Raw genomic sequence first — 26,315 nt, forward strand, 5'->3', positions numbered from 1 at the left:
CGTTGGATCGTTCTCCTGACCAAACTATGGGGTCCAGATTTCCCAGATTGCAGCTACCCCTTATAGTTTGAAGATTAGAAATTCAAATTCGTCGAAAAAAAAGGTATGTTTATTCAGAGAAAGTACATTTCTGTGTCTGATTTTGTAACTTAAAATATCGTCTACACTAATTAGTTTGCATATTTTAGGTCACCCCTTTAAACCATAAAACTTTGAAACTTTTATTTCTCTCTCTCTCTTTTTTTTTTTTTTTTTTTTTTTTTTTTTTTTTTTTTTTTTTNTTTTTTTGGCGTATTGTACATTCAACTTAAAAAGCGAAGGTATGGAACTTTAAACATTTTTCTTTCAATATTGATGATTAAAAGTCTTGTGTTGAAGCAATTAAAAGCCACTAAAAAAACAAAGAAAATTTTTTTTCTAAGAATTTTTAGCATAAAACTCAAAATTTTAGTGGTTGAATCGAAATATCTCCTATTTTATAGATATTTTTGAAATTCCCTAAAATTCAGAAAGTTTTTGAAAAATCCCTATAAAGTTAAATTCTTTATTCGTTTTATTACTTGTTTGAGTGTTTAAATAAATATTATTGCAAGATAATATAGTGAATAATCAGCTTATAGATTTTCCCCCCCATGTCTTAAAGAGTTATAAGTTTTTTCCAGATTTCTCGAATAATTATAGAATATGCTTTTTCGATCTGAAATTAATTGAATTCTTTAACGATTCAAAATTGATAATTCTGAATTGAACTTTGATTGAAGATTTATTAATTTTCAATTTAAGTGTTAAAAAGGCAAGCGAAATATTGTAGTAAATTTAAATTTAAAGTTATTAGTGGTATTATGCATTTTATTGGTCCGTGATATTTCCAAATATTTCTTGTATTTTAAAGTCAATATATTTGCATTACACAATAATTTATTTCGTAAAATTAACTAGATTATTTCTTTTTTATATCACCAGGTATAACTTTTATTCATAAAAGCAATCCAGACGGTTTTCTTTTCTCCCCCCCCCCTTTTTTTTTGTTTACTTCTCATTCAGAACGCTATTTTTTGAATTCAGGAAACTAGCTTAAATATTAACTGACATTCTGAGGAAGAAAAAAAAAAGAACTATCTATGAATGATGGGTTTCAAATTTTACCAATGAAATGTATCCTATAGGTAGGGGGACCAAAAAAAGTTTGATTTTTATCGTTGCATGGAACAAACGGATTAGAGAGATTTCATCCAAAAGAAGGTTCACTAATCCGCCAAAATGTAGGATATGCTGGGGTCGCTTTTTTAGCAAACATCCTACACAAGTCTCATCTTTTTTCTGTATTTTTGTTCCCCTATCTTTCGTCACGGTAACTTTGTGTAAAATCTAGTATTTTTCAATAGAAAGATCCACGCAGATGTCAATGATGATACCAAACTTGCTCAAAATTAGCTGCTGCTGTTGTATAAGCAAGTAAAAAAATATTATTTGAGTTATAATCTTTGAGTTCAAAATTTAATTCATGGTTTTCGGAAAGACAATCAAGTTGTTTTTTTTTATTATTGAACTATTTTTTTTAAAATTAAACTATTACGGACTGCTGTTACGAAAAAGCAACATTAAGTAGTGATAGAATTTATGAAAAAAGCGGAGAGCATTTCATCTGAGACAGATTTTATGTTGATTACCATGTGAGTTTTAAAGTAAAACATTTTATTGATGTGGATTAAACAATTAAAATTTATTCTTTAGACTGTTTATAGTAAACACAGAGGCATTTTTTTACCACGATAAATCTTAAAAATGAAATATCTATCTTACCAGTCTTTATTTTTAAAAAAAATGATTATTATACCGTCAGTTGTAATTCGATCAGAAGAAACACCTGTCCACATTTCTTTATAATCTTTGCTAAAGGACTTTCACAATTGAAGTGATTGTTCTGAACAGAAATAAAGCAACACATAATATTTTAAAATAATTTCGATCTGAACTCTTACGTATTTAAAGTGATTTATATATATGCAGTGGGCATTAAATTCAACAAAAATTCACATGGTAAAGCCAGGTTAATACGGATAAAGAACGGATTTTCTTTAGAGATGCAGTTCTTGCTTTATCCACAGGAATGCCAACTGCTCCGCTTTGAGCAAAAGTTTTAATTTGTAGAAGAAGGATAATTATGTCTATTCTTTAAAACTGTCACCTCGAATGTCACTCTTTGAATCTGCGATAAACTTGCATTTCTTATGATTCTTTGAATTCTTGATATATTGTGGCGGAAAAACTACTTTAAATCTAAAATATAACTTAATTGTGTCACGACCAGAAAAAGTACCATTTTACTAAGCGGTGCAAGCATAACTGCCAATTACTATACTTTTTGCAAAATATTTTATAGAGTGGTAGATATTTAAAAACTGAAACTTTAAGAATTTTTGGTAACTTTGCCAACATTAAAAGCCTTACCGTGAAAGAGCTTGAACAAAGTGGCTTTCTATATGAACGTTTAAATTATTTATATGTTGTGGAAAATAAGTTTATATGAATAAAAAAATAATAAGTTTAAAGCTAAACTTAGCTACCACTAGAATAAATTTTTACAAAAATTTCAGAAAAATGGCATCTCTGATTAAATTTACACTTAAGCATCCAATTTAAATAAATATAATTTATTAAAATAGTAAGTACATACTATATAGTGAGTAATATAGTAAGAAATAGTAAGTAACAGTAAATATATAAAAATTATGAAAAATTAATAAAAAAGTGGTATTTTAATCTTCTTTTTTTTTTTAAATATCTAAGCAAAGATACAAAATATTTAAACAGGAAAATCTAGATTTAATGTTATTTTACAAAAATTTGAACCTTTTTCACTCCACTCACATCTATACGGTAACATCAGAAGTCACCATTTTGAAATCTAGAATTTTTGCTTCTTAATATTTCGGTACCGTATTATTTTATGATNAAAATATTTATAGAGTGGTAGATATTTAAAAACCGAAACTTTAAGAATTTTTGGTAACTTTGCCAACATTAAAAGCCTTACCGTGAAAGAGCTAGAACAAAGTGGCTTTGTATATGAACGTTTAAATTATTTATATGTTGCGGAAAATAAGTTTAAAGCTAAACTTAGCTACAGACAATATAGTAAGTAATTAGCTACATTTTGTAAGTAATATAGTAAGTAATTGTAAATAGTAAGCAACAGTAAATATATAAAAATTATGAAAAATTAATAAAAAAGTGGTATTTTAATCTTCTTTTTTTTTTTAAATATCTAAGCAAAGATACAAAATATTTAAACAGGAAAATCTAGATTTAATGTTATTTTACAAAAATTTGAACCTTTTTCACTCCACTCACATCTATACGGTAACATCAGAAGTCACCATTTTGAAATCTAGAATTTTTGCTTCTTAATATTTCGGTACCGTATTATTTTATGATTATTAGTTATTATACTGTAATATTGCATCATAAGTGAGTTTTTACACTAAGTTCCCTTGTTTTCTGGGTTGGGTTGAAAGTTACAAGGCTTACGCTATTGAACATTGGAGCGTCTGTTCAACGACGGATATAAAATAAATTTAGTCAATCCTGAAAATTGCATAAAAAAATCAATGCGAAGAATAGACACAGCACAGTACTGTGAAAATTAAAATCATCTGTGATCAAGTTTTATTTTTTAATATGTAAAAAGATACCACAACGCTGTATTTGGGCTCATAGATATTTTCAAAAATTTATAAATGTTCAGTGGTTTTTATAATTTTTACCAAGGTGGAAAAATCTCTTCAAATTAGTAAATTTTAAAAAGTTTGATAACTTCTAAAATAGATAAGTTATTTGTTCATTCTAAAGCCCAAATAATTCTTTATAGTAAAACGGTTTATATAGTTAAAAATTATAGTTTTGCCTCAAGTGTAAGGATCTTAAACTGCAGTAATTTTCATTTCCCATGGCGAATGAGCTCTTAAAAACACTGTTAACCATTTGACGCAGAATTATATTTTTCTTACTTTTTAATTATATTGTATTATTAGGTGTAAATAAGTGAAAACTGTTGTATTAATCATTTTGATTATTTATGAAATACTACATGAAACACCGGTGCTATTTTCTGCTTTAATTGTAAAATGTTCCAGACGCGGCTCACTTACAAAACATCATTTTTTTTTTTTTTCTAGTTTGCAGTTATTTAGATCTAAGTAAAACAGTTGACCATCACTGAAATTTCGTAAATTTAAGAAATCAATTATTTCTAAATTTTTGATTACTAAATAAAATAAAAATTTCAAACAACTTTTTTTTAGATTTTAGTACAAACGTAATTCGAAAATCTAACAATTTTTTTCAGTAATTATTAGACTGTTTTTAATAATTAAAAAATACCTAAATATATTTCTGTTTGCAAATAGAGCGCCTGAAAATTACGAGAGAAAATTGTCAGAACGTTGATTTGGAAAAGCAGTCACTTTTGCATGAATTTATTCTTTTTATTCCATGTAAACTCAATCGAAAATTCTTTTGTGTAGAAGTAGTAATGTAATAAAAACACGATTAATTCATACGAACAATCGAAATGGGTGCGAAAAATCGACTAGTCCAGTCCATCCTGTTTAGCATACACTTCCCTCTGAAAATCTTTTGCATATGGATTTATGCTGACTAACATTCCCATTTTTCCCCCGGAAATTAAAGAGGGGTTGATTCAGGAGAGACCTCATTATGAAAGGGAGAAACAAATACTGAATATAAGAAATTTTTTAAGGGGAGGGGGTAGGCAGACGATATGAGCAGACTCAGGGTGGGCAGGGGTTCAGGGGCCACCTAATCTCTTTATTGACAAAGTTAATTCCTGCCCTCTGAGTTGAATGAGGGGTTTATTTTTTGGAGTGCAAGCAGGGTGACAAAAGGGCAGGGGAGGTCAACCCCCGATAGGGTGGGAAGGGAGACAGCATTAATGTTCGTCTTATTTCTCCAGTTACTGTTTTACACGTGACGCAACAGGGTGCTGGGGCGCATAATTACACGCTTGTACACAAAAATGATACAACAATTTCTGATTGACAGGTCACGTGTAAATTTGTGCAAGCGTAGGTGTGATTTTGAGATAAGGACTGCGACAGGTTTGCTCAAATTTGTTTCACTTATCGTATCACGAAGTATTTAAAATAGAGTTTTTTTGTGAGATTTGATTTTGTTAAATATTTCTCAAAAAATAGTTTCCCCACTCTTATCATAATTTTGTATTGATTTAGGTCAAAATAAATGAAAAATATTACATATAGCATTCTAATAATTTATGGTTATTAAAAATACAGCAAAAATTTAAACAGCTTTTTTTTAAAAAAAAAAAATTATATTTAAACACAAATACAATTCTGATAATCTAACAATTTGTTTAGTAACTATTAGACAGTTTTTTTTCTTCTTTTTTTGTGATTAGAGAGTTAGAAAAAATATAAAATGGTCACTGGTGTCCCAACCGCGTTAAAGGGATAAGTATTACGTAAGTACGCTATTAATACTGAGTATTAATAAGTACCAATATTAATAAGTACGATATTAATATTAATAAGCTATAAATGCTGAGAATATTACCATATTTTACTTCCACGTTTGCTGTATTACGAACTAGATCAAAAACACGGGGATCATAATTTGAAAACAATCCATTAATATAATAAAAAATGGTGGCTAGATTATAATTAAAGGTTTAATGTTTTTCCTATTAGATACTGATTGATATTTAAATAATTATAATGCTTAGTGCATTTCCTCAAACATACCTGTGAGGGTCATGGTGGCTCAGAGGATACAGCTTGCCTCCCAATGAAGTTACCCGGGTTCGAATTGCAGTGATAACTGATCGATACGAATTTCGCACTCGTCACGCACCGACCACAGTACTAGCGTAAAATATCCTCTTTCAGACGGATCATGGGCTTGATTCCCCTTGCCGGCAAGCTAACCGCGGGAGGTTTTCACGGTTTTCCCCTCCATGTAACGCAAATGAAGGTTAGTTCTATCAAAAGTCTTCCACGAAGGCAAATTTCTCCCAATACTCGATCCAGGAGTTTCCTAGTCCTCTCAGTCGGGTTCAAAATTACAAGCTACGGAGTTAAACATTAGTAATCGCACACTCAAAATTGGATTTGCTGTTCAATGACGGTTTTCATGTAAACATATCTTATGATAGAGTGGCAAATGCGCAGCTACCAGCATTTTCAAAGTTTCCTTAAGATTTTATTTTCACAATGTTAACAAGGTTTTTGTTTTCCAGTTTTAATTCTTGACTTTATAAATTCAATTTTAAATTATTTCGATCAGCATAAATAAATTAATCATATGATAAACACGTCGACGTAGTTTAGTTCTCGCAAAAAATGACTAAATATCAATAAAAATATACTTAAATCTACAATTATATCTAATTTTAAATTATTTTAATCACCTTAAATAAATTAAGCATGCGTATAAATATATGATACAAAGACGTTGATGTGTTTAAGATCTTGGAATAACCGTTTAATCTACGATGGTATTTTAGTTGTCACTTGGAAAATTTGTCATCAGAATACGTTAAGACTTCTCTCATAGAGATACTTTTCTTAAATAGTTAAATATATTTTATACTTTATAATTTTATTTCTGATTTAATAGATTTGAATTACAATGATTTTGACTAACGCTTATAAACAATTTAAACAAATATATGAGACCTGATAACCTTACAATGAAGTTTTTAATTGTTGGCAAAATTAAACAGATTAAGATTGTTGGGTGCAAGACGTTGGCATCTTTGCAACTGTATAACTTTCACAAGAAATCTTAAAAATAACATTAATTTACCTCCGTTTTTTAATTTTAAAAATAGAGTTTCTAATTTCATCAGCTTTCAGCCAGACTTATTTTTCCGAATATTATAATTAATGACAAAAAGTTTATGTTATAAAATTTGGTTTTTAGTTTATGAATTTATTATGAAATGATTTTTATCCCCACAACTTATAAACAATTTAAACAAAAATATAAAACACCTGATTATTTTTTAAATTTTTAAGTATTGTAAAAAATTGTAATTCTTATTACTTTACTAATTAACCTTAATAATCGTGGTAAAAAAAAAGCTCTGTAAAAAATTTACGTTATTATTTGATAAAGGATTTTAAGGAAAGGTTCCTGTTTGAAGTGTATGTTCAGTTTATATTTACGAACCTTAATTGATTGTATATGTGTAGTTTTTGTTAACAAAAATTAACAATAACATTTAAATAAAACATTGTATAGCATTTTAAACAAAACATTGTTAACATTATATAAACAATTTAAACAAAAATATAAAACACCTGATTATTTTAATAATTTTTAAGCATTGTAAAAAATTGTAATTCATATTACTTTACTAATTAACTTTAATAATCACGGTAAAAAAAAGCAGCTCTGTAAAAAATTTACGTTATTATTCGATAAAGGATTTTAAGGAAAGCTTCCTCTTTGAAGTGTATATTCAGTTTATATTTACGAACCTCAATTGATTGTTCTCATAATTAATGTGTAGTTTTTGTAAAAAAAATGTTTTTATCAAGATATCTCACTTTTATTACTCTTGCATTTATGGAAAATAGTGCAACCACTTCAACAAAGTTGATCAATCGGAAACTGCCTGAAATTTGAAACTTTTCACTCAACAAAGACACCCTCTTTGATGAGGAGGGGACTAAAATTACTCTTGACAGCCCGCACGTGCCGATACACACTAGAAATTGAATGTCGCTAAAAATGTGACAACTCCTAGCAACTGTTTTCCCACACAGAATGTCAGGAACATTATGTTTTAATTCAGGTTCTCTGTTTGATCTTATCATTGCTGTGATTTTACATGTTGAATGATCAGTATTTTAATCAATAAAATTGTAGGAAAAATTTTAATGCTATTATTACATTTTATATTAAAAATGTTAACATTATTTAATATTATAATTTTATATTAAATAATATCATATATAATATTATATAATACTGGATATAATAATGTATATAATATTATTAATATAAGTTTCGTGTTATTTATTTTAAGGTTATTTCTTCTTTATATAAAATTTCAACATGGTAAAAAATAACTTTGAAGTATATAAAAATGCTGAATTAAGAAAAAATTAATAATTCCACAACATTAAATTACTTGGTTTATGATGAAATTAGCACTTTTTATGTATTTCAATTATGTTTTTTTCGAATTTACGTTTAAAAATTGAAGATGACGTTAAGATTAAAAATAGCTTTGAAAATGATCGAATTTGAAACTAAATTTCATATAACAATGATTAAATGAATTACCATTTCAACTAGCTGAAATTGAGATTTTTTTGTAATAACTAATTACAAATTTTCTTTAAACACAGTTCTCTAAGTAAACGATGTTAAAAAATAAAAGTACAAAAACACATATTTAAAAGTAATTAACAGAGATAATAATTAATATTAATTTAACCATTTTACCGGTATTTTTATGCAACTTTTAAAATTCTTAAAAGAAGGAAAGGCAAATTTAGATCAAAAGGAATTTAATTTTACACTGTTTTGGAACTACCATTGAGAAGTATCTTTAGCAAAAATCGTAAAAGTTGGGAGCTATTCTTTATACCTGCGTTAAATTCATTTACATTTATATGACGTAGTTTTCGATATAATCATCTCTTTCTAAAATAGAGTGATGGCAAAAGATTTTCAACAGGAATTGTTTACTTATTCAAAATAAAGGCATGACGAAGGTTGTTTTCCGAAGACTTCGTCGTTATACAAAATGATACTTACTTGCGTATAATACGCTATTTTCATAATCATAAATGCTCTGACTTTGCAACAGTTACTCATGATTGTTAGGACAAGTTTAGCTTATCTAAAACGACAACTATCTGTCGTTTTTTTATGAAAATGGCGGAAAACGTCAATATGGAGAAAAGACACAGTTTCGTGCAAATGAAGAGCATTTCTGGTCTGATTTTTTAATACTTAAAAACATACCTTGATGCTGTATTATCTAGGCTCATAAAAATTTCCAAGAACTGAGACTAAAGGCAGTGATTTTGATAATCTTTTTCGTGGTAGAAAAGTGTCGCCGAATTTGAGATTTTTAATAACTTATAAAATATTTAAGTCACTCGTTCGTTTTAAAGCCTAGATAATTCTTCACTGTTAGATGATATATATCTATACATTTGTATATTATATATAATTGTTTTGCTTCAAAGTGTAAGGTACTTAAATTGTAGCTTCTTATTTTCCTCGGAAGCAAAGCTTCGAAAACCCATGTTAAAGGACGCCCTCCGGTTAAAATTTGTTGTTGACGATTGCAACGATTTAAAAATCATAACCTTTCTCGTGTTTGGAAATCGTTGAATGAAATATTTTAAAAGAGGATTTAGTGGAATAAAAGCCACCCTAAATATTGTCTATGTAGATGGTGCGAAGAGACAAAAGTTTGCGACCCCTGCATTCGACGTTTAATCTTTTGATGGGATTAAATTCGTTGCGCTGATCGGGATTTTTGAAGTAGACCGTTTTAATGGCATCCCCATAGCAACCATCCTACTCTTTTCCTTTTTTCAACTTTTTTTTTTAAAGACTAAATTCAGTGCATGGGAACCGGTGATAAACCCTGATTTTTAAGAATGGGATGCTGAGGATTATAGGTAGTTTAGAACTTGGAATTAACAATTAGCGACGGAGATTAAATGCATTTAAAAATAAAATAAAAAATAAAAAAGATTATTCGTGATATTATCCGTTACTGCAATGCTAATGTACTGTGATTTGTGTGGGAAAAGTTGGTCGTTTTCAATCAATTTTATTTAACGTATAATGAAATCATTTGAGAAATACTATACATTAACTAGTATATTAAACTAGCTAAAAATAATTGTTGTAGAAAAAACAAAAAAAAAATTGTTTAAAAAAAATCGCTGTCTTTTTGTTTGGACACATTTATTGAATTAAATTTTGAGGAAATGATTAAATGAAGCGAGTAAGTTACATTTACAGGGATAAGTGACATTTATTAATCAGGGAATAAAAATATGTCGTGCTCGAATCAATATAGGTATGTTTAATATAACAGAAAACTGGCTTTTTGCTTCTAGTTTAATTCTAACATAACTAATAAACATTAGCTTTGAGTATGATTACATAATTTTTGTTATAAATTAGGACGTGGCAATTAAAATAAAGCAAGGAATTATTAACCCACTTTCTAATAAATTTATATTAACAAAATAGTTTGGATGCAGCATTTTTTTCTTTTCTTATCCTGATTGTAGTAATTCATATAATGTTTGGATCAGCTATCTTAAATATCCTATTTTTTGAGGCAGTTAATTAAAGTGCCAAGACTGCGAAAGCTATGATCTCGGGATAGACTTACGTACTTTATTCAGGGGTTTCTGTACTGGTTGTCATAAATGAAACTATTTCGCACATCTTGGCGACTAACTTTGCGATTATCCAAGTGTTTTTTGAAATATAGTGGAAAAACAAATATTTTTAGTTTACAACTTTTTAAAATTTTACTATTACTATTTTTCTCTCTTTAATTTTGATTATTTTGTAGCCTTATATATATGTTTCTTTTCTTCCAGGCTCGGAAAAAACAGAGTGAGTTAAGTCCTGACAGAGCTGGTTCAGCAAGCAACTAGGATTCATCGGAGATTCTCTTTTAAATTTACATCAAAATGTACCGGTGTTTCACTTATTTTGTTGCCATTCCTTCATTTCAAAAGAAAGAAAGATCTAAAAACTGCTCACAAAATTATTTGGCTCGCCTTATATTAACCCAGAATGTTTTAGAGAACTCTTGATTTGAGTTGATGTTTTAGGAACAAAAGCTTACCCTTACATGACTATAGAAGCTTAATTTAACCTAAAAATGTAAAGAAATTATTTGTTTCTAATGGTTTAATTTGTATCAGTTCATTGCAAAAGTTCGTGCTCTATTTGAAGCCAAATGCAATATCCGAAACATCGAACTTATATTTTACTGAATCATAATTTATTTATTATTTGCTTAGCATGAAATCATTTTTTTAAAAAATGTTTAGTTCTTTGTCACTCATAATTGAATGAATAACAATTTTTACTATTTCAAATTTTTTAAAATATGTTCGCGTTTGACATTAATAATTAGATTTTTCCAAATGACAGCTTATTAGCTAAATGAAACAGCTGTAATTTACTGAGGTTTTTCTAAATTATTTTATCAAAAATAGAATATTAGAAAATGGGAATTTAAAAGTTTAAATAAATAGAGAGATTTTCATCTGTTAGTGTTGTATGGTATAAATAATTTAGCAATACTTTATTCATATGAAATAAAACAAGGTTTCTTTTCAATTCATTTTTTTAAATGTAAGTCAGATGCTCACATTATTTTCTACAATTATTTGTTTGTTCTTATTTCTCTACAGTCAACAGGCAAGCTTTACAATAATTTTTTACGCAGTTTAATCAGGCATCAACTTTTGCAATTATCAGACCTTATTCTCCCCACGAGCGAAAGTTTAAGGAATGAAAAGTACTAGGAATGACGTCATTTTCGAGAACAAGCTAAAAGGCTTCTTATATGACGTCATAAATACGTAATTTACAAATGCTGGAACTTATCACATTGTATAAAAATTGGACCGTCAGCCTTTCTAATTCGGAAAGCACTCTTAGTGTACTCCATACTTTTTTTTTGTGCAAAATATGATCTGTTTGGTATTGTTTTGCATTGAACAATTATTTAATTTATTTTGACTTTTATGATTTCTAAATTTCCATTTGAGCTTTTACCTTTTGTGTTTTTGAACTCTTGATGTAAATATTGTGTTTGTCGGAAAATGAACTATTGCTAATTTTAACTCGGATCTTTCAGATCTTTCTGTTTTGTAAATAGTCAGCCAAATATCTTGTTATTGAAGATTCCTACTGAATATTTATAATTTTCTGTTAGTTTTCTTTTCTTTTAATGTCTTCAAGTATTAAATTTTTTCATAAAGAAAAGCAATGAATTTAATTTTTTTTATTTCTTAAAGCAATTAGAAAAGCAATTTTTTTTATTTCTTAAAGCAATAGTACTTTTAATTTTCATATAACAAGATTAAGGGCTTTGCAAACTGAAATTATTTATGAAATATGTTAAGATATTTGTTGTTTTTTGAATTTCGTGTATATTACTAGAATCATCCACTTTGTTGCTCAGCACAAAAACCTTACATCACTTCTGTTTTCTTATTCGGAAGTGAATCAGCTTTGTGTAATATTATAAATATGGGTTGTAAATATTTATACTGCAATATTTGTTCATGTATCTGTGTTATAATGTGTCCCGGATATGTTGTTTTTAAACTGTGTGTAGCTAAACACCAAATGAAATGAAAATATCGTCGGGCACGATATGTTTTAATGATATATTTCCTAGTCTAGATATTGTATTTTTGTCTTTGTTTGTTCTGAATAAAAATAATTCATTGGATTTTTTTGCAATGGTTTTATTTAATTATTTTCGTTAACATGGCTTTTCGAAACTCTTCTACTAAGGAAAATAGAATAGTTTCAGTTTAAGTACACTTGAGGCAAAGCTATAATTTCAAACTATATCTATGCCATTTAGCCGTAAAAAAGCATCTGGGCTTTAGAAAAGACAAATAATTAAAATATTTTAAAAGTTTTTAAAATAGCAGATTTATCATCATTTTCCATTTATATGAAATTTATCAAAATCAATGCCTTATTCTCATTTTTTTTGTAAATTTTTATGAACCCAGATAATGCAGCATTCGTGTAAGTTTTTAATTGTTAAAAAATTATGCCACTATTACACTATTTCCAGAAAACTGCGGTTTTCCTTATTGACGTTAATTTGACCTATTAGTCATGTTGAGTAACTGCCATAGGTGATTGTGCTCCAGAAAAAAAAAATCCGGATTTCCAGATTTTTCAAAAACCGTGATCCGGATGTTCCTGGAAATCCAAGGTCCAGAAGTTTCAAGAAATGATCGATCTCATTTATGCATACAAATTCTTGAATATTTAATTTAAAAACATTAGAACTAGAATTTATACTTGGCATCTCTTTCATTTGTAAATATTTTTTCTGGTAGAATAATAAATGTGATTATAGATAAAAGTAAACATATACATGATTATTCATTCAAATTATGCAACATATAATTTATTTAGAATTTTCATGTTTTGAAAATATCAATGATTTAAATTTATAAAGACATATAAATTTTTTGAATTAATCATTAATGATTTTACTCAGGGAATTTTCAGGATTTTTAAGTTGGCCCCTGAACTGTTGTGAACTCACAGCAGTTATAAAACAAGTTCGGAAATTTCACTCCATAGCAGCAAATTAAAGAGCTCAAAATAAATAAAATAAAAATAAACGGACCGCCCTCAATAACTTTTGATTTAATGTTCTGATCTTCACGTTCTAGGACTCAATCTTAATAGTTCTAGAGAGTGCTCTTAATTTATGCTAATTAATTACTTCTGATGATTTATTAAGTTACGAAATTAAGTTAAAAATAATTACGAGTTCTTTTAATAAACATAACTTTTTTATGCGGATTGGGATTTCTTACTCTCAAAATATAGGAGCAAAATATAGAGGCAGTCGCGATCTTGGAAACATGGTCTCAATAGTTTGGTCAATCACCATTTCACCATATATTGAGAACTTTTTAAGCAAATTGAAAAGATTCTGCATGAAATTTTAAAATTTTTTATCCGAAGATAATTGACTGCAAAATATATTTTTTAGTAAATATTTATTATTTTTTAATATTTTATTTAATAATAGTCCAAAAAATACAGAAATAGCAGAGGAATTTAAAAAATGAAATTTTAAATGGAAAAATGCAGAAGAACGAAATGGTCAAATAGTTCTAAATAAATTGAATTTTAAAAACACGACTTTGATATTTCCGTCAAGAAAAGGTATGTTTATTTAGAGAAAATATGTTATTGGGTTTGATTTCATAACTTAAAAAAATCGTCGGCGCTAATTAATTAGCATATTTGAGAACACCCCCTCTTACTATTAAGTCCCAAAATACGAATCTGTGATCATTAGGTCAAAAGTTATTCCAGTTAGCCCGTTCTTTATTTTGCGCATTGTACGTAGAAACATCATACTGCTTTACCGTAATTACACGGTATTTTCCACCAAACGCACTGTCCAGAAGAATTTTAAAATGTGGCTTATCATTCCACGCCCCAACCCATTAAAAAGGGGATATTATATTGAAATAGGAGAACTTAGGAAAATGAAGTGACAAGTCTCAATTATCCGAAGGTGGACAATTTTAAATTAAACTATTTTTAGTGCATACTGCTTTTTAGTTTCCTAAAATTTTACTCCATAAAAGCATTGTGCGGCCTACTTGGTAATAATAATATTTTCCATCAAAAAGACTATCTTTAATGATAGGAAAATGTGGCTCAGGTTCGAATCTCAGCGGTGACTAGTTGAAACGAATTATGCTCCCGACTCTCACCGACCACAATGCTGACATAAAATATCCTCAGTGGTAGGCATATCGTAAGGTTGGGATCCCCTTGCCATTGGGAAAATAGGGGGAAGTTTTCGTGGTTTCCCCTCCATGTAACTCAAATGCGGGATAGTTTCATCAAAAAGTTCTCCACGAAGGGTAGTTTGCCCCGATCCAGGAATTCCCTTGTCTTCCGGATTGGATTCAAAATCACAAAGCTAATAAATATTTATATTTTTAAAAAGTCCTGTAAGGAACAGACAATAAGTATAATGGTGATACTCTACATTTTTTCATTGGTTAAAAATTATTTAAGTTTAAAATTCTCATGACAGAAGTTTTCAAAATTTAAGTGAGAGTTAAAGCGATGCCACCCCATTTTTTTTTTCCATATCTTTAACTTTAATGTTTTGTGATTTAGATTTAAAAATTAAAGACTTCATTTATACCATTTCGAATATAAACTAGTATTTGTTCTTTGAATATTTTGCTCCCTGTAGGTCAGAACAATTGATGTTTTTTAAACAGCAAACAGATGCCATGAAATTCCATCCGTATATTTTGAACAGCAACCCTTTGAATCCCATACCACGTGTGTCCATGCCTGGCATATCAAATGATGCCAGTTGTATAGCTTTCATACGGAAGAAATAGACTTCGATAGCCATCAATCTTATACAGAAAAACTCCCTTTTTGGTTATTTTTCTCCGATTGCAGAAAAATACAACATAAAAACTTGAATGATACGGTGCATTCAGGGTGACTGACTTTTGACCTTTTATTTGGTCAGTACACTTACCCGCGTTCTTTTATGACTTGAGTAGTGGGAGAGAAAAGCTAAAAGCATAGAATAGGAGTTAAATGGTTACTTTTTTTCATTTTTATTCTATAAATGGCAGTTGAAATCAGCATTATACTCAGCTGTGAGATATATTGAAAATGAGTGGTCAATTTCTACATTTTAATTTTGGAAGAAAAAACAGCATTTATGACGCACTGCTACGCTGGGTGCTACTTGAATTGTAATATCACGCTAGGAAACATCGATAACAAAAGCTTTTGAACTATTGGTCAGATTTACATGTATAATAAGTGCAACAGTTACAAAAACGCATTTTTTCTGAATAAACATGCCATTTTTTTTCACGGGCTTCTAAACATAAAAAGAATTTTTCTAAATGTCTTTAAAACTAACTACTATAGCCCTATTAAACATATTTTTTCCATATTAAGAAGGTTTCTCAGAATTTTCCGCAAAAAAACTGCACCGCCCAACGTGGGGCTCGAACCCACGACCCCGAGATTAAGAGTCTCGTGCTCTACCGACTGAGCTAGCCGGGCGTGACAGTGAATGCGAATGTGATAAATATAAACAAGGCTTGCGAAGTGATAATATGTTCATGAACAGCTGGTAAATTTCCCATGAAAAAGAAAGCTGTTCTGAAATTAAAAATTAATTTTTCAGGCTTTACCACGCCCGGCTAGCTCAGTCGGTAGAGCACGAGACTCTTAATCTCGGGGTCGTGGGTTCGAGCCCCACGTTGGGCGACGAATTATATTTTTGGGAGACGTTATATTTATTTATTTAAATTTTATTATTATTTTTTTGTGATGTTCAAGGTAAGAAATTCTGTAATTTTTCCTTACATAAATTTCTAACAGATAAGCGCAGTTTTTAAATAAGTTTTTATTTATTATCAGAACTGTAATTAGCCCTGCTATTAACATCCTTTTGCTATTTAGTGGGCAAATGTTTCAATGCCAGGTCTTCAAAACTAATAAGTTTTTGAGCATAATAATATGGTTTAAAATTTTTTGCCACTTTCAAAATGTTGTAAACACAGATCCAATTGAAATACTATTGCGCAGTTTCAGTTAAAAGTACACGTCCCTCGATTTTTGTTTCACTCACACAAACGTCCCTTTAAAGTAACATTATTTTCACATTATTAGAAGTGATTTTTAAAATAATTGTATTTAATAATACATTTTATTTTATTATTTTCTTTATTTTGTATTATATGTGTTACATAGCTGACAGCATAGCTGACGGATTATCCATAGCATTTCATTTTGATATTTAAAGTGATAACGAATCTTATAAATTTCCTTTTAATTTTTGGATTTATAAATTTAATTCAATATGAATTTGACCAACACTAAATGCAAATAAATAAGTTTTATACATAAGAGCAAGCCATTGAAAAGAAAATGGGTGTAATCCAAAGTAATTATAAAAAGTTAGTTTTATTTGCAATTAGTTTGCAATAAAAGTTAATTTTATTTTAATTGCATTTCCATTAGTCTATTTTGACCACTAGGGAAATACTTCTTCGGACAGAGTAAAAGTTGGCAGGTCTGCTGTTAGTTTGTTGAATTAAGTATTTTAGTTAGATTGACTTTAGGTTGTGCTAATAGTGTGATAAGAAAATAATTGATACTTTTCTTTCAGCTGAAATTCTAAAAAGTCGAAAAGTGACCGAAATATATATAAATCCTTTAAATGCTATTTCCCATAAATAGCAATAGTTTATGATTGTAATTGTCTGAAACTTAAACATTTTAGTTAATCGGAAAGTGGCTAAAATTTTCATTTGTAGTAAATTTTGTTTGACTATTTGAGGAAAATTAGTTTTGATTTTGAAGGCCGTGAAACGATTGTCGCTTGTTTTGTCCTCAGGTACAGAGATCCAATTAAAATTTAAGAACATTAACTATTAGAAAATTGGTCGTTGCAATGATTGACTGCAAATTCTGCTTGTATCCGCCAGTAAATAATCGAAACTTGTATCGGCCCAGAAACAGAGAGCTTCATTTGATGTAAGCACTTTAGGTTGTCGGAAAGAGTTCGAAGCTTCGATTGCCCCACCTAGACCCGACAGCAAGTTAACCCGTTCACTGTTGAGGGGACATAATTGCTCAATTTTGCAGTGACAATAAAACTGCATTCTTTTAGAAAGAGGTAGAATATATGTTCTTAAACAGAGTGAATAATTTCTATTGTTAGGTTCCAACTTAAGTATAAAAATTTATATTCAGCTGATTTCAGGTCAAGACAAAAATATTTATAACTTGTCGTTATAGTACTACTTCATTTTAATACTTTCCCATCTCGCTATTGTAAAACTGAATATGGATATTCTGAATCAGTTACATCGAATATAATAATATTAACAACGAATAGCGTTAATAACGAATGAAATACTTCTTTAAAAAGAGTGAAAATGATACAGTTTTAGTATTTTTTCCCCTCAAATTTTTGCAAGATGTAAAGACTTTAGAACTTGCCTAAAAGCATTTCACGTTTTCAGAAACATATTGATACTCGATCCGAATACATTGTGTTAATAAAATATTCTAAGTTTATCCTAAGTTTATAAAATAAAAAAGAAACGATTAAGTTTCCATTCCTTATATTTTTTTGGGGGGGGGGGNCTAAGTGCAGAGACGCCAACTGCTCCGGACACGCCAAAATAATTAAAAAAACGGTAAATAACTACGAAGTAAATTTTGCAAACATTTCATTATTTTCACTTGCTTTTTAAAAGGTATAGCATGACATAAGTACTATAAAGTGGCGAATAATATAGGCCTACGAAATATTTTTAAATAGCGGTGGATAAAAATCTATTAAAATGAATTTATTAAAACAAGAATCACAATTGATAAACTACCACTTTAAAAAATATATTTGCTGTCCGGAGCAAGTTGGCATCTCTGATATCATGCTAGAAAACATCGATAGCGCAATAGCTTTCGAACTATTGGTCAGATTTAGATGTATAATACAGTTACAAAAACGTATTTTTTCTGAATAAGCATGCCATTTTTTTCGCGGGCTTCCAAACATAAAAATAATTTCTCTAAATGAATTTAAAACTAAATACTATAACTCTATTAAACATATTTTTACCATATTAAGAAGTTTTCTCAGAATTTTTCGCAAAAAAGTAGCACCGCCCAACGTGGGGCTCGAACCCACGACCCCGAGATTAAGAGTCTCGTGCTCTACCGACTGAGCTAGCCAGGCGTGGCAGCGTTGACGAATGCAATAAATATAAACAAGGCTTGCGAAGTGATAATGTGTTCATGAACAGCTGGTAAATTTCCCATGAAAAATAAAGCTGTTCTGAAAATAAAAATTCATTTTTCAGGCTTTACCACGCCCGGCTAGCTCAGTCGGTAGAGCACGAGACTCTTAATCTCGGGGTCGTGGGTTCGAGCCCCACGTTGGGCGACGATTTTTATTTTTGGGAGACGTTATATTTATTTATTTTAATTTTATTATTATATTTTTGTGACGCTCGGGGTAAGAAATTCTGAAGTTTTTTTTACATAAATTTCTAACACATAAACGCAGTTTTTAAACAAGTTTTTATTTATTATCAAAACTGTAATTAGCCTTGCTATTAACATCCTTTTGCTATTCAGTGTGCAAATGTTTCAATACCAGGTCTTCAAAACTAATTAGTTTTTGATAATAATAATATGGTTTAAAATTTTTTGCCACTTACAAAATGTTGTAAACACAGATCCAGTTGAAATTCTATTGAGCAGTTTCAGTTAAGTATGGCAGATGACCTACTATCACCTCAATTCATTAATTTTTTCTTCGTTTGGGGTTTTGAAGGGTCTGAATTGAATTTAAAAGTAAAAAAGTTTTTATTAAAACCACATTTTTCACCTGAACTGAATATGAGGAAATAGTTTTATTTAGTTTCACATGAAACGGAAAAACACGAGGGAATTTTTGGTGATAATAAAAGTAAGCGTCCCTCGATTTTTGTTTCACTCACACTAATGTCCCTTTAACACGTTCACGCCGGGGTGACCCACCGGAGTAAAAACTGGTAGCAATAAATTTCATTTTTTAGTTTTTTTCCGGGAATAATGAAAATCCATAACTACCAATTGTTTTTAACGGATGCGATTTTTATATTGAGTTGCTTCTTCGCCTTTATAAATTTCCTTGCAGTGGATTGTTATTGTTGAGAATAGATTAACTCCTCCCGAATATTATCTAATATTGAAATAGTTCTTCTACCAGTATTATCTCCTTTCCCGTACCTGTATTTTCACTTTTCCCTGCGTGAACGTGTTAAAGTAACATTATTTTCATATTATTAGAAGTGATTTTTAAAATAATCGTAAACAATAATTAATTTTATTTTCTTTATTTTGTATTATATCTGTTACATAGCTCACTAACTAACTAATCAAGTTTTTCAGAGTACCTATCCATGAATGGATGATGACTGCTCTTTCATCTAAATTGAATAATATGTGGTGGAAGGGAAGGGAGGTGCTGCGTTAACATTAAGTTAAATCTCAGAATGAACAATAATTGATAAAATCCAATCTGGGTCATACATAAAGATAAATCGCAAGTTGATACATAATAAAGTGAACAAATTGATGATAAAGATAAAGAAAGAATATTTACACTATTTACAATAGGGGGAAGACTCCCTGTGCACTCTCTCGCCTCCCCCCGGTATTACATAGCTGACAACAACGCGGATTACCCATAGCATTTCATTTTGATATTTAAAGTGATAATGAATCTCATAAATTTCCTTTCAATTCTTGGATTTATAAAATTTAATATGAATTTGACTACAACTTATTGCAAATAAATAAATTTTATATAAAAGAGCAATATATAGAAAAGAAAATGAGTGTAATCCAAAGTAATTATAAAAAGTTACTTTTATTTACAGTTGCGTTTCAATTAGTCTATCGTGACCACTAGAGTAATACTTTCTCGGTAAGAGTAAAAGTCGGCAGGTCTGCTGTTAGTTTATTGAATTAAGTATTTTAGTCAGATTGACATTAGGTTGTGATAATAGTGACAAGAAAATGATTGATACTTTCTTTCAACTCAAAACTTCAGCTGAAATTCAGCATTCTATAAAGTCGGAAAGAGATCGAAATATATATAAATCCTTTAAATGCTATTTGTCATAAATAGCAATAGTTTATGACTGTAGTTGTCTGAAACTGAAACATTTTAGTTAATCGGAAAGTGACTAAAATTTTGATTTGCAGTAAATTTTGTTTGACTATTAGAGGAAAATACGTTCTGATTTTGAAGGCCGTAAAACGATTGTCGCTTATTTTGTCCTCAGGTACAGAGCTCCCAGGGCTCGAAAAACCGCCCGTCCGCCCGTCCTCGGCGGTCAAAAATTCCCCGCGGACAACGAATTTCTCGAATTCGACGTCCGAGTGGACGGCCATTTTTCCGTAATGTTGCAATTATGAACATCTACCTAAATGGAAAACCTCTTTCAGATTTCTGTGCAGAAACCTCTGTAAATCATTGGCTTGATTGTGGAACTGGCAAACGTCATATTCGATTCATTTTAAAAACGCAGTGCCTTAGGATAAATTGATATTCCAGATAACTTGACCTTTGTCATTTAAATTATTTCATAAAAGAAATAAATTATTTCATAAAAAAAATACTAGGTTACTATTAGTAACCTAGTATTTCTCTTATTACTGTATAATGTAATCCTTGTTTGTTATCCTAGTAACTACTAATTCATTGTGCAATTTAAATAAATGTTTATAATAAATAAGAGAATATTATATTTTTATTCATTTAGAAGCGACGGGTTAGTTTCAAAGGAGGACGGGTACATTGATGGTCAAGCCGTCCTCGGGGACGGGTAAAATTTCTGAGTTTTTTCGAGCCCGGAGAGCTCCTATTAAAATTTAAGCACATTAACTATTTGAAAAGTGGTCGTTGCAAAGATTGACGGCAAAATTTTGCTTGTATCAGCCAGGAAGTAATCGAAACTTGGAATAATTAAAACTTCATTTGATGTAAGCACTTTAGGTAGTTGGAAAGTGCTGGTAGCTTCGATTGCCCCACCAAGACTCGAAAGCAAGTTAACCCGTTCACTGTTGAGGGGACATAAATGCACAATTTTGCAGTGACAATAAAACTGTATTCTTTTAAAAAGAGGTAGAATAATTGCGCTTAAACAGAGTGAATATTTTCTATTGTTAGGTTCCAACTTTGTAATATAAAAATTTATATTCAGCTGATTTCAGATCGAGACAAAAATATTTATAACTTGTCGTTATAGTTACTACTTCATTTTAATACTTTCCCATCTCGCTATTGTAAAACTGAATAGAGATATTCTGGATCAGTTAGATCGAATATAATATTAACAACGAATAGCGGTAATAACGAATGAAATACTTCTTTAAAAATGCGAATGAAAATGATACAGTTTTAGTATTTTTTTTACCCTCAAATTTTTGCCAAATATAAAGACTTTAGAATTTGCCTAAAATCATTTCACGTTTTCAAAAACATATTTATACACGATCCGAATACATTGTGTTAATAAAATATTCTAAGTTTATCCAAAGTTTATAAAATAAAAAAGAAACGATTAAGTTTCCATTCCTTATATTTTTTTGGGGGGGGGGGGGGGGAAAAANTTTTGGGGGGGGGGGGAGGGAAAAACGAGAACATGGAAAACTTATATGCCATATCAAAACGAAAAAGAGTAAACACTAATAAAAAAAAAATAGAAAAACATTATTTCATTTTAGCATGTTTTCGGGAAGATTAAAATATCTATGAATAGCAAGATTTTTTAACAGTTATAATATTTATATAAAACACTTTATTTATTTATTTTTTTACCTGATTAAAAGCAAATAGCGATAAATAGTTTACAATTGGGAATAGTAAGAGCTTATTTTGCAACTCACCAAAACCATTTAAAAAAAATAGTTTTACTACCAATTTTTTATCTTTTAGCTCAGGATAAAATAGGTGAATGAATCCTAATAGGTCCTGTAAAACGTGATAAGTTGGATGCAGTTCACTTTGCATAAAGTTACTTTCACATTTAAAATATTTTGACCTTCTATCAAAATAAATAAAAATAAAAGAAAATGATGATAAAAAAGGATATATTACTACATTTCCGAATCTCCACAAATTTTTTTTTAGATTTTTGACACATAATGTGTGTATAATTGGGGGAAAAAATAGTAGGGGGAAGGAGGGAACAATTTTGTTAGGTACTTCAGATTTTTCTCCTTGAAAAAAAAAAAAACGCCACCCCTGCCTTTTTAACATCATCTTGAAGTTCCGAAGCAGAGCATATGGCGTGAAGTAGAGAAAAAACTGCTCGTTTCGACGAATCTCCCATCCCTTCCCTTCCTCGTTTACTTTCTCTATCCGGCAGTAGAGCGTATAATTATCCTCTCATAATCTCTGCACCCAAGCATTATCTGCACTTATCATTGTGCTTTCTCTCCCCTTTGTTATTATCCGTAAAAGAGAAGAGGCTGCTTCGATAATGGCCGCCTCTCTAAAACTGCGCCAAGTGTGAGCGTTCGCTCGCAAAGCTCAAATCTTAGGCTTAATTGGGAGTGTTGGATTATTTTTCTTTGCGCTGTTTTAAATGGCTGGCGACAATGGAGTTGATCGTGTTTTTGGCAACTGAAGTGTGATCTTGAAACGCAATAGAAGAAGTAAAAGTGTTGGAATTGCAGACGATTTTTAATGGTTTGTTGAAGCTGAAACACGTGATTTGGAAGTCTTGATTTTATACCATAAAATGTTTTTAAACTGAACCTCGTGTGTGTTACTTTGACTTATTTTTATTTGACTTATTTGCATCGATTAAAAATGATGACCAAGATAATGGCATACCGACAGGGTGATCTTGCAACGCAGTAGAAGAAGTAAATGAGTTGGAATTGCAGACGATTTTTAATGGTTTGTTGAAAATGAAACACGTGATTTCGGAAGTATTAGTTTGTCTCCAAAAAAATATTTTAACCTGAACCGTGTGTGTGTTATACTTTGACTTATTTTTATTTTACTTATTCTGTATCGATTAAAAATGATAACTAAGATAATGGCATACCTGCAGGTGATGTAGTGTAGGTATCTCAATCCTGATAGGTTATTGAAACATGACATTTGCTTACATTAGCAACTGTACTTTCCATTCTATTTCGAGTAAGCCAAACTAGTATCAAGCTAGTAGTAAGTCTAGTATCAATTCTCTTTAGTGACATATTCTATATTCTTTCACAAAGATTTAAATTCTTTCACTATATGTTCCTCACTTAACACAAAGACAGGCACGTAGCCTTGTATAACATAAATGCAAGAACATTATGCATCGAAGTTGCCAGGTTCACAAAACAAAAATATTTCATGGTTACAGTAAAATAAATCAACAAATAATAAATCGAAGACGAGAAAGAAATATATTTCTACAAATTCGATGTGCTATACGGCGCTGTATTTAATTAACTTCACGTTAATTAACATTCTAATTTTTTTGGAGAAACATAGCTCAACTTTAACATGGCATTTTGCTTATTAACAATCAGCTGGTGCTGACGCCACAGGTTACTTGTGTGGCTAGTGATCTTCTTTTGCTTGAAGTGCAAGTACCCAATTGTTTTTTTTTTTTTTTTTTTTTTTTTTTTTTTTTTTACAGTCGTAAACAAAACTATAGATTCAACAATATTAAATTTAACCAATTTGTGCCTATCTATCTTTAAAATGACGGTTTCTTTTTTAAAGAAATATATATATATTAATTTTTCTACCACTAAAAAGAAATTTCAGATGTAGAACCGTATGTGCCCACAAACGATGACACTAGTTGAAAAATAGCTCTAGAGTAGTTCAATATGATGCCAATAAACATAATATTAGTCGGATTGTTTATTCGGAAATTCGAGATAGGATACTCTACCGTCGCTGAAAGTCAATTTATTAATACTCAATTATATATAAATAGGTAGTAAAGTGTAAATTTTAAATGAAATTAAAATACAGCGTGTGTATATTCATTGCTGTCAACCTGTAAGGTCAATGTGGTAACTCTTTTAATGGTAATAGCATTTATATTTTACTGCATAAATATAGAGTTTTTAAAGTTTGATTATATTTGTATTTAATCACCACAACAAATAAATAATTTAAACATATGTAAGATATATGAGTAGCAACTACAAATCACATTTAATCATAAATTTGTAACCAACTTTTTAAAATTTCTCTTTCAATTCTTGAAGACTGTTATGCTTTCACAACAAATTAATCATATGCAACACTTCCTCAGATTTATTTACATTTTCGCCAATATTATAACATTTTCGTCATAATTTACTATCGTATTTCATATCTATTTACTCGCCAACTAAGACGGCAATAAAAGGAGGCAAAAAAAAAGAAGCATTGAAAGCATGAATAAGACCGCCTATGATATACGAAACTGCAGAAAGAGCCCCAATAAATTTATAGCTTTTTAAAAAGTACGGCATCTGTCCCTAGAGATGGCTCTAAAATCCGGTAGGGATTGCTGACAGGGACGACAATAGGAACAATGGCGACCACCCGAGGTGTGAAAGGCTCGCCCATGGTCTCCAGAGTATAATGCTCCACTAATTCCATGGGCGGCGTGAATCTGCCTACTGTATAAAAGGGCTTGTAGGATGTCTATTGCTTTGTAGTGCTTTGGGCCTTTTGGAAATCACGCCTTTCCTATAAATGCCTATATCTGGTGGCATTTGGAATCTCAGAGGATCTCTATATGGTATGATTAATGACAAAAGATTGAAAAGGGATTAATTGTTTGAAAAATAAATGCATAATAGAGAATATATTGAAGGATAGATTCAAAAAGATATTTATCATCCTTGTTGAATTTCTTTCTTTTTTATTTATTTTTTACGGATAAGTATTACAAATTCTATAAGCACGGTTGTTTGTGCTCCCGAAAAGAGAAAAAGCTCGAAGGGGAAATATTTCATAACTAGATTGTTTTTTGAGATATAAAAAATACTGCATACCAATATTTTTATAAAGTCTTATTTTACTTTCAAGACTGCAGGGATGCCACTGGCGAAAAATGTAAGAAGTGGTAGAAACTCAATTCTTCTTTTATTTATTTCATCAAAATGTTTCCCATTTTTTTCGGCTGCGATACCCAATATTGTCAACCTTCTTTAGGCAGTACCACGACTTTTTAAATAAAGTTTATTAAGGAAATTGTGAACGTTATTACCGATGAAAGACTATTTTTAAATATTTAATTAGAGGGGTGAAGATTTTTAATGTTTTTATTGTTAATAATCATAAATTATGTTTTATGCCCGACAGTTGAATTTGCAGTGCTTGTGCTATTACTAGTCTAGCTAAGATTTTTTTTTATGTACATGCACAAGTTGAAAATGAATAAAATAAAACAAATAATGGTATACTTCGAAATGAAAACTTAAAAGAACTGCTATAAAAGTTAAAAATTTGTTATTATGGGGAATTTTTTTTTTTTTTTCTTTACCAGTATAAACTTTTTCGTCATGACTTTTTTACAGAACAAACCAGTATGAGATGAATCGACATGGTCTTTGGCATCCCTGTGAAAAAAAGTTGTTAATTTCAATAGAATTTTACTTTTTACCATTTTTGATATTTTTACTTGCCCTTAGGTATCCCTAAGATTGTTTTCCATTTAGAAAAATAACTGTTAATGTGTCTTAGTAATCGCGGATATTTATTTCTTGCGAAAATAAGCTAAAAATTAAGTGGTTTTCCTACCAGTTTTGTCTTTTTTCCGGGTTACAAACAGACCTGCTATTATCAAAATTGAGAACAATGCGCGTTACAGAGCATATATTCAAAACAGAGTGAGCTGTTTTAAAGAAAAAGTAAGAAGTTAAAATATTTTTGAAGGTACTGATCTTTACTTTAAAATCATATATCGTGACTTTAGAATATATATATA

General features: G+C 29.9%; 1 protein-coding gene and 4 non-coding genes across 7 annotated transcripts in view; 3 read left to right on the plus strand and 2 right to left on the minus strand.

The window, feature by feature from the left end:
- The window catches only part of LOC107447242 (protein big brother), a 47,127-nt gene extending 34,622 nt beyond the window's left edge, over positions 1–12,505 (plus strand). For all 3 annotated transcript variants that reach the window (XM_043051510.2, XM_043051508.1, XM_043051509.2), the window contains exon 6: positions 10,632–12,505. In XM_043051510.2, the coding sequence (XP_042907444.1) occupies positions 10,632–10,656 (25 nt within the window). In that variant the 3' untranslated portion in view covers positions 10,657–12,505. The remainder of the gene's footprint in view (positions 1–10,631) is intronic.
- Positions 12,506–15,800: 3,295 nt separating this feature from the next.
- TRNAK-CUU (transfer RNA lysine (anticodon CUU)) lies at positions 15,801–15,873 on the minus strand. Its single transcript has one exon. It is a non-coding gene; the product is annotated as a tRNA-Lys (tRNA).
- Positions 15,874–16,007: 134 nt separating this feature from the next.
- TRNAK-CUU (transfer RNA lysine (anticodon CUU)) lies at positions 16,008–16,080 on the plus strand. Its single transcript has one exon. It is a non-coding gene; the product is annotated as a tRNA-Lys (tRNA).
- A 2,409-nt stretch (positions 16,081–18,489) lies between these two features.
- TRNAK-CUU (transfer RNA lysine (anticodon CUU)) lies at positions 18,490–18,562 on the minus strand. The gene has a single exon. It is a non-coding gene; the product is annotated as a tRNA-Lys (tRNA).
- Positions 18,563–18,696: 134 nt separating this feature from the next.
- On the plus strand, positions 18,697–18,769 carry TRNAK-CUU (transfer RNA lysine (anticodon CUU)). Its single transcript has one exon. It is a non-coding gene; the product is annotated as a tRNA-Lys (tRNA).
- Positions 18,770–26,315: the final 7,546 nt, after the last annotated feature.

The sequence above is a fragment of the Parasteatoda tepidariorum genome, chromosome 9 (assembly GCF_043381705.1).
Source record: "Parasteatoda tepidariorum isolate YZ-2023 chromosome 9, CAS_Ptep_4.0, whole genome shotgun sequence".
NCBI lineage: Eukaryota > Metazoa > Arthropoda > Arachnida > Araneae > Theridiidae > Parasteatoda > Parasteatoda tepidariorum.